At 41.1% G+C, this 15,597-nt stretch overlaps 1 protein-coding gene across 1 annotated transcript; it reads left to right on the forward strand.

The window, feature by feature from the left end:
• Window positions 1-7,662: 7,662 nt before the first annotated feature.
• On the forward strand, window positions 7,663-15,293 carry ASMT (acetylserotonin O-methyltransferase). The gene is made up of 8 exons (XM_027751307.2): window positions 7,663-7,734; window positions 9,049-9,223; window positions 10,395-10,524; window positions 11,400-11,468; window positions 12,000-12,118; window positions 12,856-12,996; window positions 14,179-14,301; window positions 15,082-15,293. Exons 1-8 carry the CDS (start codon window positions 7,663-7,665, stop codon window positions 15,291-15,293), a joined length of 1,041 nt encoding a protein of 346 aa, XP_027607108.1.
• The last annotated feature ends 304 nt before the right edge of the window (window positions 15,294-15,597 follow it).

A 15,597-nucleotide genomic window follows, 5' to 3' on the forward strand; every position in this document is an offset into this window, starting at 1 on the left:
TTCCTCTGAAAGTGTTAAGTTTATCCCATGCATTTGACTTCATTTTTTTTTGTGCCCTGCTTTCAAAATCTGGAGGTCTTCCTATGCCATTGCAAAGTCAAGAACTCAAATAGTTCACAGCTTCTTGCCCTGTGTCAGGCAGCCATACCTGTCAACTTAAAGCTTACTTTAAAATCAGGATTTGTTGCTGGGGAAGGCTTAGGTTCACTCTTAACTTTTAACTCTTAACTCTTAACTTATTTCCCCCATAAGCATGACTACTGTAGTGTAAATACAAGGTGTATATTCCATTAAGCCATGGATTGGGCAACTTCATGCTCCAGTAGTATGTTCACGCCTGCTGGAAAGCCTTGGCAGCTGTGGAAGAGACCTGAGCCCTATTCCACGTACTGAGTCCCAAGAAGTTCCCAGGGTTTCTTCCAGTGTTCTGCCTCCTTTCTTGAGTCTTAAATCACATGAGGAGACAGGAGGAGAGTTTTCTCAGTTGTGAGGATGCACCTCTCCTGTTGCACTCAGCGCCAGGAGAGATTTCACATCTGTCACCATGTATCCCTTTTGTCCTTGCAGAGGTGCCAGGAGAATAGGATCAAGTGGGAAACCCCCTTGCTTTTGAGGTAGTGTAGGGTTCTGGAGTGTATTAATCATCTAACGATACAAGGGAGCATGACTTCATCACAGACTGCTTTGAGCAAGGTCTGAGCTGGAGGCTAAGAGGTTTGTGGGCCAAAGCTCCTGAGCCTCCCTGTGCTGTGCAGGAGCTGGTGCATGCACTTTTTGCACATGGTTGTCTCACTGTGGCTATTGGCAGTGGCAACCAGGAGTGGTTTTCCTCCAGCCCTTGTGAAGCAAAGAAGAACATGAGTCTCAAAAGGGTAAGACATCTAAGTTCCTGCTATGGACAGTGTTACCACATATTCCTATTCTTGTCCTTAAAGAAAAATGTCTCCTCCTGTATCTGTGTGAGGGCCAGTGAGCCTCTGTATTTAACAGCCTTTTGGCCTGCAATTTTCTTTTTGTCTCCTGGCCTCAGCCTGCACTAGGTGACTTAGGAAGCAGCTTATCAAGCTAGAGCTTCTCCACAAGAGCAAGGCAAAGCCCTTTAGTATGATTATTGTGATGCTTTCCATCTGCTTACTCTGGGAAAGTAATTTTCATAACGTTTGAATCAAATTGCTGGAAGTAATTGATATTAGTAACAAATGATTACCAAAGCTGTGACCATATCCATAATCTTTTTCTAATTGGCTCTACCTTTGTAATCTATTCAGTGACCTAGAATAAGGACGTAGGCATAATTAGCTATGCATATAAAAAACATTTGATAAGTTATCTGGAAGCGTCATCCTTAAAACTGACAGATAAAATGGGAATTTTTGCAGGTGCTTCCAAAATTGTGAGAGCAGGATTCAGTGCCACGAGGCTATAAACACAAGCTAATGAGAATTGATTATTGATCAGGACTACCTGGTGTAACAGACAGATAACATAGAAATGCCAAAATTAATGTTTTGCCATTGTTTCTGCCTGTCAAAACTTCCTACCAAAAATTCTCTGTCAGCTTTCTGCCAGAAGTTCTCACCAGAGCTTCCTGCTGGAGTTTTCCTGCCAAAAGATCCTGCTACTGTTTATGGTTATATCTCTTCAAACATCTGAATAGGGCTATGTGCCAAGAAATCACATACAACCTCCTTTGAACACTATAAAAGTAGAGGAAAAATTTGGGAAAACTAGGGGATAGAGGCGTGGGAGAGAGAATTGGCTACTGCGGCTGAGAATCTATCTCCACCTCTCCCCTCACCTTTCTTCTGCCACTGCATACTGCCCACCTGTCGCCGGAGATTGGAACCCTGCCGGCCTGGAGAGGATTGAGAATCACCGTGCGACATACGTGAGTTATATCTTATCCCTCCACCCTGACCAAATTTCTGAGGGCTGAAAGGTGCGGCTGAGCCGGGACCCTTGCACGGCCGACCTGGGACACAGCTCTCGGCTTGAGTGGCGAAACAACTCATCCTGGCTGCATTCCAGAGAACTAAAGCTGTTAAGACACCTCCCACCCCCCCGCAATAAAGAGATAACATCGAAAAGCGGCAGAGACAGAGGAAAAAAAAAGGCAGAAACAGCTTCTACCCCCCGCCCCCCACAGGCCAGCTCAGCGGAAAGGTAGTTTTGGTGGTATCTTTTCTCTGCTTCTAGAAGTAATCTTAGCATTTTCCACTTTTCTTATTTTTTCCTCTTTCTCTTTGCATCTCTTAGCAATCAGTAAAATCAGTTTTGGCATCAACAGATATCTTGTGTAAGTTTTAATTTTGCTCAAAGGGAATATTCGAATCTGAAGTTCTTTCTGCAACATTTAAGCAGATTGTAACACCTGGTCATCACAGTAGTGTCAGCTTTAGAGCAGTTCTTGAACATGTATGGTATCACGTAACAGACTATTGTGGCTGCTCATATTTGACAGCAGAGGTAGAGATGTTAGATTTTATATAAGACAGTAATTCAGCCTAGTAGTTTGGCAAATTCCTTAATTTGTAAATGGACGGGAAAAATTAACCACTCATGTCTTGTATTACTATACAAAGCAAATTTGTCTTTATTATACTAAAGATGAAATATATATCTGTGTTTTTAACTGGTATCCTGCCTTTGAGGTTTGGTTATTCTGGATGCAACACCTATTTCATTAAGCTTACATTGCATTCTGTTGATCTGGCCCTTCCCCAATCTCATGAACATGTGATTTGCAGAATGTGTTTTTTCTGCTTCACAATAAATTTGCAGAGTTGTCTCTAGTGTTTCTATAAAGCAGCAGTTTAGTTGCAGTTGATTCTTCAGAACTGGGTGCACAGAAGAGATCTATGGAGTAACCTATGTTCCTACATGTACAAGTATTGTTGTTAAAAAGAAGTGAGCCTCCATTTTTAATTTTTTTTTTTTTTTTACTTAATCTAATACGGGGTTCTTGAGGCTTGTTAGAAGTGGTACGCACCACCGTCCTTTCTTCTTTAATACCATTAGATGGCACAGAAATATAATTCGATCTGATTCCCTCTGCACCTCCGAGTACATCTGCTGCCCCACAAAAAAAAAAAAAAAAAAAAAAAATCACAGATTAGCTCAAGCTAATGCTTTGCCATAGTAATATGTTATAAAACTTTTGAAGGGCTAAGGCTGATTGGAATTGCTCTCTAATTGATACCTAATCTGGCTGCATGTGCACTATGGCACCTGTAAAGTGAGCTCTTCCTGCTCTGAATGGGACATACAGGGGTGCTGTCCATGAAATTGGACTATTTGTAGGAAATATGAAGTAATATGTCACTCCCAAACACTGCCAACAAAGTGTCTGAAAAAGAATTAATCACCTTCAGACTAGATTTTCCCTGCAATTGCACATGGCTTGCTGCCATGGTTTAACCTCAGCCGGTAACTCAGCTCCACACAGCTGCTCACTCATTCCCCCCTGGTGGGGTGGGGGACAGAATTGGAAGGGTAAAAGTGAGAAAACTCATGGATTGAGATAAAAACAGTTTAAAGTAAAGCAAAAGCTACGCACACAAACAAGGCAAAATAAGGAATTCATTCACCATTTCCCATGAGCATGCAGGTGTTTGGCTCATCTCGAGGAAAGCTGAGCCTCTAAAATGGCCTCTGCAAGGCAATCACTTGTCCAGAGTTTTCCTTCATGATGCTTGACAAAGCACAAGTAATTTCTGAAATCAGAGCCTACCTTAGCTGCTATCCATATTAGTTTTCTTTTTGCATCTCTCTCTCTCTTTAAAGCATCTACCATTTTTTGCTAGTGAACTTGGTTATCCCCAGGGAGTCTATGCCTCTTCTATACTGCCACCTTCCTCTGGCAGAGATCTCAATGACTATTTGGTTGAATTATTTGTTGACAGATTATTTGCAGGCCACAAGTTAAACTCTGGATTGCTTAAGATGGACTTTAAAAGACATTCTCAGCCAGAGTTTTTACTGAAACTGAATAGAAGAGAGTGTTTGCTTAAAAAATGAGCTAAAATACAGGATTTCCTGCCCACTCCAAGTATTTGCAAGTAGTATAAGTGATGTATATTCCAGGAAAAGAATGAAATTAGTTGGTGTCAAAAAATGATAGAAGAGAGAATTATATTACTAGGAAAATACATCTATTGTAAAATGTGAGAAGAATTAGAAGTTGCAAAGAAGAAAATGAGCATTTCGTTAAAACTAGACTTTGCATTTCAAATAAAAAGTATGATACTAAGCATCTTGACTTTTTAGAATTGTTTCAAAAAAGGCCACAAACGGTATCATCTTAATGTATTTCCAAGCCATCTCTTATAATCTGGGCATACTTAGAAGCTTAATAATGATAGTGAGGCACAGTTGTCCTTTTTTCAGAGATAATTTCTTACTTTCAAATGTTATGCCAAAATGATATGTTTTTGTTTTTGGTTTTGTTTTTGTTTGTTTTTTTTTTTTTTTTTTGTGTAGCATTTATCTGTAGTGAGTTAGTTAGGCAAAGGAAAATGTATCACCAAAATAGAACTGTAGAGGTAAAGTAATGGCTTTAACCTGCACATGGAGTTTTCAGAGAAAGCAAGCCATTACAATTCCATCTTCATGAATGCAGTTGTAGCTTAAAAGGAGCTTAAAATGTAAGCCTCGCGAATAATTTACTTGGAAACAGAACACACTGCATGTGGCTTTGCATCAGTCTGGTGTGGGTTATTTGCAACCCTCCACCCCTACATCTCACTACCAGTAGTAATCCCATTAGATGAGTATGACTGGTGTTCTCAACAGAGAGACTTAGCCATAACTGAGAAAGAACTTGAAGTGAGTTTAGTTAATTGGGTGGTCATTTTTTTACTGGAGACCCTTGTACCCTACAACTTTGCCTTAAGTGGATGTGTTTATGGCCAGTTAAGGTGTGCTAGTCTGCAACAGTGCACATAAGAGTCGGTTATTTAGTCAAAACTACAAGAATCAAGGGTTGAGCACTTTTGTACTTATGAATCTGTAATGCAACAGTACTAAATGTCACGGAAATATGTGATTACCCTCTGTGGCTGAGTCATTTGAGGAAAGTGATCTGTAAGCTAGTGAACAGCATCTAGCTCTTCTTAGACTTGTTTTGTTTAGCTCAGCAGAAGAGAAATGTGTGGGGAAGTTTTGCTTCCAGTATGGTTGATAGTCTGGGGTTGGATAGTTGTTATGATCGCAGGAGTGGGAAATTTCTCGGCTTGCATGGAATTGCAAGCATTGCATTTTGTTTCTCAGTATCAGGCAGAATATGACTTTAGCAGAGAATTTTTTTTTTTTATTTTCCTACAACTTTCTAATCTTTTTGGCTAACAATGTTTATCTTTGGCTAGTGATGTGTGAATAATCACACTATTTATTTCTCTATTTTCATTGGAGGAGAGGGAAAGCTGTTGAGGGAAATAAGTTGACTTGGTTACTCATACAGGTGGAGACTTAGTGAGAAATTTTTAAAGTTTCTTTTCCTGCAGAACTGTCTTTGGAATGAATCTGAGGCACTAAAAAATCTGTAGCTTCGTCACCAAGAGAGGGTCTAGATTTGTCCAAGTGAATGAACTCTTCAGATTAGCTTTTTGCATATGCAGATGGCAGTTCCTAAATAATAACTGAGCTCATGTGCTCTCCTTGAGGTAGGGATAGCAGGGGAAAGTGTTCATTATGAATGTACCTGTGTTCTTGAAACCGTTGGTGTCTTGTTGAATGCAAGCTGCACAGATTCACAGTCACTCTGGCAGAGAGGTGTGTTGTGATCTCCACAGTACAAAATACACAGAATATTAGTGTCTAAGCTGTACTGAACAGTGAAGTCTGGTGCACTAGCAAGAAAATAGCCCTATATTTATAGGCTGTGTTGACCAGGATGAGGAGCTCTACATGTTTCTACAGATTGGTGTTTGCTGTAACTCTTGAATGTTTGGACCTCCTACTCTGGTAACACAGGAGACCCTGAGATGTTAAAGCTGCAGGAACGGGTACTGTTTCTGAGTTTGTGTACAGAGGGGAAAAAGGCTGACATCTTCCTGGCTAACTTTAACAACTAACTCTTCAAGTAAGTTGCTACTTCACCATTGGCTAAAAGAAATAGAACCTCTTTTGGCTAAAATGCAAGGATCTGAATGGAAAATTCAGATTCACAGAAGGAATATACGGTGGAAGCTTTCAGTTGAAAACGTTTCACTGCAGTCACAAAATGGTCAGAAAGAATGTGTGACAACTTTATACTGGCCTGTTTCTTCTAGAATGAGGCAGGTTCAAAAGAGAAGCACAGGACTAACCTTCAGCTTCATTATATAAACACAAGCCTATTTCCTAGAAAAGGAAGATAATATGAAAAAGTTGTGTTGGGATGAAGTCATGAAGTGCACTCTTTAACTGTACACTAAGCTGATGCACAAAAAATGATGAGCTACATCTTGATCTCTGTATTGCTGAAGTTTAGCCCGTTAATCACTGAAACATGGAGAAAGCTAGCACTGAAAAAATGCGGGTGTAACATTTTGCCATCACTGTATTACCTAAGTCAAGTCTCATTTAGCTTTGTTGTCTGAAGGATCTCTAAATATATGATGTAAAAACTGTAAGTCTTTTCCTTGGTGGAAAGGCTCCTTTCTCACCTGATAGTTGCAACATCTACCCAAAAAGTCAAGATGGGCAAGACTTCAGGCATTTACAAGCTGGAGAGATGGACAGCAGGAGAGAAAGATCTCAGAAAAATAATCCAGGGGTTTAATTTTCTGCTGAAATACCTATGAGGTATGTCCTGCATGAAGTTGAAGTCTACACCACATCTTGCACTTGGCAGTCATTTCATTGTTTCTTCCCAAGGGCCTTCTGCATGCCCATGGTTAGTTTTGCAGAGAAGGTGAGGAAGACTGCAGCAGCCAGCTGGAAAATGTAGAACATTTTGTCATCCCTCAGCACCCTGCTCTGCCAAAACACAGCAAAGCACAGTAGGTCACCCCTGCTGTGGTGTTGCTATCAAACAGGTATTGATTTCTAAGCTGTTATGGGGGGAGGGACCTGGAAAATACAGAAAAGTAACAAGAGTAGACTTAATTCCTCATAGGCCTCACCTGAGTGATCACTGTCAGAGCAAACTAGTCACAGCAACAAAGCAGCAAACAGATTCTTCCAGCTTCTCTTTGGACTGGCTGCTTTTGCACTTAGGGGTGGGGTCTACCCTACTGCACGCCCCAGGGTCCCCTGCACCTGTGCCTTTCACAGCAAGTTTCAAGTCGTGAGTAAGACTCTGCTTTCGTTTATGGACTCTGGTGCATCGCGCTGAGTTCCGGTTCTTGATGCTCTTCTGTGCTGATTCCTGCTTTGCTTGTTACAAGCTTTCGAGTGCTTCTGAAGTACCAGCGTCTTAACTCACTGATGAACCGATGATACAAGCTTTAAGCCACACGGCTTCTTTAGACTTATACTTGATGATGGAAGATCCAAAGAAACAGCTGAACTGGGTAGAAAGACCCATCAAAGCCAAATAACTCAACTAACGTGTTTTGTAACCAGTGTGTTTTTCACAAGCAATAAGATTAAGTGGATCAGCTGGCATGCTTTGTGCTTTGTGGAAAGAAGCTTATTTAAATTAGGAGGGCCAGAGAATCTGTGTCTCAGTCCAGAAAGAAGATGGGTTCCACAGAAGACCTTGACTATCCTCAAATCATTGTGCAATACAGCAGTGGATTTTTAGTCTCAAAGGTAAGAAATATAACTCAGTCTTAGAAAGAGAATGCTGACAGAAATATTCAAGGATTTCACTTTAGATCCTGAATGTAAATCTTTGGAAAAAGTGAAAGAAAGTGTCTGGTATAATGACTGTTTTTCCAACCAGCAGCTAGTACGGCACAAAGGTAGAACTAGTAATTCCATTCTCCATATTGTTTACGTTATTTGCCTTTCTCTGTGTGTAAGCACATGGGCATAAAATTATAATATATAGTGAAATGGACAAATTTTTTCCTTAATGCACTATTTAGTTACTTTTCTTATTGTTCCTTTCTGCACCTATGGCCAACACGGCAAGAGAAGGAATGCTCCTTGGGTTGTGCAAATACCATTGCATCTTAATGCTCCTAAAAGATGAACAGATAATGAAAAATTACTTTACTTTCTGAGAAAGAGGAGCACCCAATGCTTTCCAAATTAACATGGTACGATGTTTTTGAGAAACGATCTCATCTTTGATTAAGCCATGCTTTACTCAGAAAAAAATGAGCTTCTTTGCATAAGGTATCATTGGAGATCAAATCGTATAGACAGGCAGTCAACTGAGTTAATGCCTTTGTTGCTGTCTCAGGAGTGTTTGTGTGACCAGAGTAATACTTGTAAAGTTGACTGTGTACAGCTAAAGAAGGGTGCTTTTCTTATGTATAGTAGCTATGTCTGTCTGAAAGTTGCAGGTTGTTGCTGGAGAAGTTTCACACTTTCTCTATGGAAAGACAGGGTGATTTTCCTGGCCTAAATGAAGCAGTTCTTCTGGCTGAGAGGAGATCCCTACTTCTGGGAGACCACCTTCACGTCAGTCCCTGAAAACAGGGTCCATAGAGTGGGATATTCCCCACTCCACGGTTCAGTGGAGCATGCATTAGGTCCTTAGTTAAAGAACAAAAACATAAACAGAGAACAACCACCACCATCCAGTCTTACCCTTGTTCTTTCCAGGCAAAAAGCAAGAGATACTGTGAAAATGTGCTCCAAAACTAGGGAAGAGGAAGGAATATTTACACCCAAAACCTCCTCTCTAAATGTGGGCTTTTGTGAGCCAAAAGCATTGACTGGCTTCACCCAAAAAGAAAAAAAAAAAAAGAACAAAAAGTGCATTGTATGCTTTGTATGTTATATCGGTGCTCAGATCAACTACATTTTAATAACTGGACTTGTTTGTATGAAATAAAATTTTACATGGAAAAAATATTATTTTGTGTATATTTTCTCCAATAATGCAGTTTGAGAAATTCAGTAGGCTTTACTGATTTCACCTGATCCCTCAGTCCCACCTTTCCTTACCCCCAGGTTATGTTCACTGCCTGTGAGTTGGGGGTGTTTGATCTTCTGCTGGAGTCAGGAGAACCTCTGTCTTCAGATTCCATTGCTTCATGCTTGGGTACCAGCACCACTGGGATGGAAAGACTGCTGGAGGCCTGTGTGGGACTGAAGCTCTTGGCAGTAGAGGTGACACAAGAAGGAGGTAATAAAGGCAGAGGAAGGGGAATAAACTAAAAGACTTAAACCTCTGATGGTTTTTAAATGAGGTAAGATATGTAGGCAAAGATGATACCTAACATTAGGTAAGTTAACGTAGCTGGAAGGAGGAAATCACTTGGGATTCACACTTCAGCTGGAAGAGAAGTGACAAATGTCAGCATAATCACAAGTGTAAGGTAAGATCCAGGTGAAGGACTCTATATCCCTAAACTTCTTTGTGCAAGAGCCTCATGTGACCTTGGAGGCAATATTCAGGATCTATACAGAGCTGGTCTCAAGAAAGCTCTGAGGTATGGGTGTGATTTTAAACTTTAAAACAAAATCCCAGGGTGGATGGGCAACAGCATGATTTAAAAACAGGTTCTGGGTTTCTTTGAGTTTTTACCATTGTATGAACTATTTTGATCAAAACTGAGAGGTACCATAAGTTTGTGCTTGCATGAGAATCATTGATTCCGCTTGAACAGAAGGGATGTCTGGCCACCAGCCTGCTGGTCAGGGCTACCCAAAGTCTTAAAAATTGTGTCCCTTGCTCTAGCTTGTGTTGCCATGCTCTCGGTTAGGGCTTATAGCTGTGGCCCAGTGAGTTTAGGGAGAGCAGGATCTGTCTTTTATATTCCTTTGGTATCCCAGTCCTGCGGGTGAGTGATGCCATCACAGATGCGTTGGAGGAAACGGGAGATTTCTGTGAGTCCTTTAGGTATTCTTCCGTCTGCAGAAGGTCCTGCCCTAGTGAAGTGAGAGAAGGTAGGTGTAGCTGGCATGCTGTTTTGGGGACTTGTCTCCCAATTGCTGACCTTGATGATCAGAAAAAGACTTCTAAGCAAAGAGTTCTTATTTAGATAGAGCACACTGAAATCTTCCTCTGAGCACAGAAGCCTGTAGGTAGATAACGGCGCTTGTAAGGCATTCTTTTTGCACTTCTGGAAAGAAATGTTTGGTTCTGCAGTTGAGTATAGGGAGATACTGTTTACTCAGGCTAAATGGGGCAACACAAATTTCAGCAGACCTCACCCACTGCTCATTGCAGTTGAAGGATTTGATTGTAGAAGTAATGTGGTTGTGTCTTCTGGCAATAAATACCATGCTGTACAATAGACTTGGCAAGGTGATATATCACACATGTTAGTAAATATATTCATTTCACCCTTTAGCCCTCTACAGAAACACAGAAATTTCCAACATCTACCTTACAAAATCAAGCCCAAAGTCTCAGTATCATATGATGATGTATTATTCCAATACAGTCTACTTGTGCTGGCAGCACCTGACTGAAGCTGTGAGGTAAGGAGGAGTGTTGTGTGCTGTATGTTGCAGCCTGCCTTGCAGCATCTGCGTGGCTGCTCTGAGTGGTGTGTTTCTGGGAAAGGGCTCAATGAAGATGCTGGCTTGTTCTCAGAAGTTAAAACCAGCAGGTAATTTCAGCTGTTAACATGGCTGATATGTGTTCTTCCCCCCCCCCCCCCCCACCTCCCCCCCCCAACCCCCTTGTTTTCCGTTTGTGTGTGTTCTTGTTTTCCTTTTCCCTCTGATTATAGAGATGATCTAGAAATCAGATTTCTGTCTATTTCACCTTCAGGAAAACACTTTATCATTACAGTGGTTCTTACCCGAGGATGTATCACCAAAGTAAATGATGAGTAATGATGGCTAAGGATGCTTCTGTTGCAAAGGTTTATAGGAGTGGTTTAATATGTGTCTGAAGTTTTACTTGTTCCAGTCCATGCAACTGATGACCAAAAATGGTGTGTATGATGGTGATGATTGCACCAGTCTTGTACCTTTACCTGAGTTGTGTTCCTATAAATTACAGATTCCTAGCATGTTTTATGTTGGAAAGGACTCTAAAGAACATCTCCTTCCAACTTTCCTACCATGGACAGGGATACCACTCACTAGATCAGGTTGTTCAAAGTGTCACCCCAATGTGACCTCGAAAAGAACCAATCATTCTTGTGAAAGGTTGAGAAATATATCAGCATGTTTTGGGATGGTAAGTGAGGGTGCCTCTAGAGTCAGTGCAAACAGACTGACATATATTCTGCACAAAGCTGAACACCTTCCACAGTGATGCTCTAGCTGAAACTACAGCCCTGGGGTGTATTTGGGGTAAAACAAAAGACATCCACGCTCATATGCATTTTTGACTGCTATTTTAGAGAAGGAAGAAACCAATATGAAAGAACTTTTGGCATTTCATCTCAAGATCCTTTTGGAGCAATGTACAGGTAACTATTAGTATTTTTATAGAAATTTTATTTTTCTTATTGTAGATAAAAAGAATGTTTTTAATTATGGCTCAGGATAATTAAATATATTGACAGGAGAATCCCTCTCATCAGAACTGTCATGCAATGTTTTCCTTTCTCAACAGTATCAATTACCAAGACACTGTCCGACATTTCGAATAGAAGTATATAATTTCCTAATCTGAAAAACATATCCCAAATCTCTGACAGAGGCAATGGTAGTTGAAGGGAAAAAAAAATCCCTTGGAAGCCTGAGAATTAGAAGCAAAATACATGTTAAATGGTAGATTTCACTAGTCTTGATTCCCTATTTAAATGCATGAATTCATAGCTGTACACTCCTGATACAGTACAATTCAATGAAGGTTTATGTGCAAAGAGAACATATTTCATGTCAATAAAAGCAGAGATTAGTATTTATGTTAAAACTCTTAATAAGTTATATGATAAAAATCATCAAGAATGTATTAAGTAACCTTCTCTATGTGCTATGTCTTTTTGTATTACTAGATCAGAAGAAGAAATGTTAAAATTCATGGCTGGCCAGAACTCAGTATGGAGTATATGTGGCAGAGATGTTCTTGCTGCATTTGACCTTTCTTCTTTCACACAGATCTATGACCTGGGAGGTTAGTGGCAGTAGATCTTCTTTAACTAGCCTCTAAACTGTCTTTTACAAGCTTTGAAAAGAAAGATAGCTTCTATGTTATATGATGGGCAAAACAACGGAAAGCAGGATGTATTTCAGCAATAAAAGGAACATTTTACTGATTTGGTTGGGTTAAAGACAGAAATGTGAGAGTGATGAGAGCAAGGAAGCTGAATGCTTTTCTCTACAGAGTCTCAGTTATGTGAGCAGTCAGCCATTCCCTTGTGTATGTGGCAGCTTTGACAATTTTTCATGCCTTTCTTGATACATTCTTCCAGTGCCAGGCTCTTTCCCTCCTCCTCTTCAGTCACTGTCATTGATATACTGCCTACAGCCTGTTATCCTGCAGCACCCTGCTGTCCAAGCACTGCTCAGTGCAGCCAGGATTCATGGGATGGGTCAGGATCCACCTCCATCACTTCCCCAGCACCCGTTTTAGTGGCTGTTTATCATTTTTCACTTTCCAGCACCCGGAGCTGGGTCTGGCGGGGAGGGTGTGTGAGAGCTGTAAGGGGCGGGGCTGACCCAGAACAAAAGGCACCAGTGGCCTCTACCATCCCTCCATCTTCCCTTTCAGCAACACATGGGGAGCAATGTACATTGTCAGATTCCATGAGGCTGAATCCACCATTGCCTGCATGGTTTCATGGGGGTGTTGCTGCACAGGTTGGTTTTGTGTCAGTGCTAAGTGCTAACTTTCTTTTGCTCTCCCCAAAGGAGGCGGAGGAGCTTTGGCCCGGGAGTGTGTTTCTTTGTATCCCAATTCCACAGTCACAATTTATGATCTACCAAAAGTTGTGCAAGTGGTCAAAGAGCAATTTATTTTCCCTGAGGAGCGTCAGATCGCATTCCATGAAGGTGGGTGTGGACAGTGGTGTAGTGTTGCCACAGCTGTTGCTCTCAAGCCCCTCAGCTCTGCTCAGAGGTAACACACAGGAGGCTCATGTCTCCAGCTGCCCCTTACGGGGGCTGAGTGTCCCAGGCTGCAGCCTCCCCAACCCAGGTCTGCAGCTGGTCTGATGCTTATCCCAGATAAGCATCTGTGGCTATCAGAGGCACAATTCAGTTGTTCAGCAACACAGAAGCTCTTTATTCCTGAACATAACTATTTGATTTTTTTTTCAGTACAAGGGTACATTAACAAACAAAAGCATCTTGCAGTTTTGAAATCTGCCATGCCTTGTTATAAGTTTTCCTTACACTTCCCTTTCCTCCTGTGAAAACCTTTTGGCAGATGTGAGGGATGCCAGGCCTGCTCTGAGCAAGGGGTTTTCCTTGTCTAATCATAATTGACTTTCAAGTCCTAAGACATTTCAGACCATAAAAGTGAATGAGCTAGCTCATATTCCTCTTGCCCAGTCCATTGGTCCTTCATTGTCTCATTTTCATTCTCACCTATGATGAAAATGTGTGTAGGGAGATATTATTTTTAATGTTTACAAAAGCCTTCGAAGTGTTGGAATGCTTTAATGTTGCTTGATGCTCAGAGAGAGAAAAGAAGCCTTGAGGAAAGAAAGGAGTGTATAAAAACAAAGATGCAACAAAAAGGAAGAAGAAATGACAAAGTAAAATGCTGAGAGAAAAATCTGAATGCAGTACACCAGGTGCTAAATAAAAGGCATGATGATGAAGCTAGTGCTAGGAGGTGAGAGGTGTGTATTCTTACTTATGTATTTATGAGATAACTCTCTGATTACTGAAGGTCTTTGAAAATTTTCTTAGATAAGGGAATATTCTTTCCTTTTTTCATGACAGAAATCATGAAAAAATCATGTTCCTTAGTGCTTTATGAATCTGAATTTATATCACTGGAGAAAACCTAAACTCAAATGCTTTCCTTTGCCTCATAGGCTGTTTCGGGGTGAGCTGCTGCTTTTAAATGTTTCATATCTTGAGGCTGAACAAGAGTAAAATTCCCTATGCAGTGCAACATTGCACTCCAGCTGGTAATTCCATTGTTGTTTGATATGTATGATAGACATGGCAAGCCCAGAACTGGACAGAAATGAAAATATTTGCTTATGGGTTCTTGCTTTACAGGAGACTTCTTTAATGATTCAATTCCTGAAGCTGAACTGTATATTTTATCCAAGATACTGCATGATTGGGATGATGACAAATGCAAACAACTGCTGGCAAAAGTCTACAAAGCTTGCAAACCTGGTAGGTGTGAGCTTGTAAAGAGCAGAGAGACTATCGCCTATCAGTAATGGAAAGCACACCAGTCTTAATTCTCAATTGGGGTGGCAGAGTTTCAGCGCAGGGGCTTCGTGGTTTGGTCTTTTGCTTTCCTAAGCCATCCATGTGAAACTGAGCCAAATAGGGCCAGGTCTAAGATCTCTTTGTCAGGCTTCCAGTTTTTGTCTCCTCTACAGGGACTCCTCTTTCAAAGGAGGAGTCCTCTATTTAGGTGTAAGAATTGAGGATTTTGGGTATTGTTTAGATAGGTGTATGCATTGTAGGGAACCAAACAGGTGTTCCAGTTAGAGGCCCTGAAACAGCGGCTCAGCCAGAGGCCTCTGAGATAATGCAGGAATCCACTAAAAGACCTTGGGCAGCCTGGGAAAAGAAAGCTGCTAACTCCTGCGGAGTTAGTAAAAGTCCCATTAAGCATTACATTGAACCCTCAGAGCTTCAAAAGCACTGCCTACAGAGCCAAGTTCTCAGCAAAATCAGTAAACTCCTGTGGATTTCGGCTGGAGGAAGCTTCTGCCCCAGCCATAGCATCCCCTTCAGCCTTGTTATGTCAGTACCTACATAGCCAAGCAGAGACATGGTCCAATGCTTTTGTTCTTTCATTGTCTTCTGTGATGCTGAAATATGACTCAAGGTAGAGGCTGCTTCTTCCTGAAACTAAAGGTTAGGATCTGTCCTAGTAACAGCTCAAAAATAGCTCAGCTTCTCAGAGCTCAGCATGTTCTTCATTGCTCTTCATTCAATCAGGTGGTGGAGTGCTGCTGGTTGAATCGCTTCTGAATGAAGATAAAAGTGGGCCTTTAGAAACCCAACTGTATTCGATGAATATGTTGGTCCAGACAGAAGGAAAAGAGAGAACAGCAGCAGAGTACAGCAAGCTCCTTGAGGCAGCTGGCTTTGGAGTGATCCAAGTCAAGAGGACTGGAAAACTCTATGATGCTGTTCTAGGAAGGAAATAATAGTACACCTTTTATGTACTTAACAAGACAGAATAAGCGGGGAAATGTGCTGTTCTCTTAGAGGAGAATCATCAACGCAGCTTTTAGTTAAGGCAGCCAACTTTTTTGTAAGCTGATATATTGACAGAAGAATCACTAATGACAAAACTTGAATGTGCATGTACTGCAAGTCTGGCAGCCTGACCAGGCTTACCTTTGGATCTGGAAGGGAGAGAAAGAAATCAACATCTGTTCCACAAGAGAAAACCCACAAAAGAAATGTGCAGTGTGTCTGCTTCAGATTTTATCATTCTCTCTGATTTTA

Source organism: Pipra filicauda, unplaced genomic scaffold (assembly GCF_003945595.2).
Source record: "Pipra filicauda isolate LSUMZ 115617 unplaced genomic scaffold, ASM394559v2 scaffold68_size4259465_pilon, whole genome shotgun sequence".
NCBI lineage: Eukaryota > Metazoa > Chordata > Aves > Passeriformes > Pipridae > Pipra > Pipra filicauda.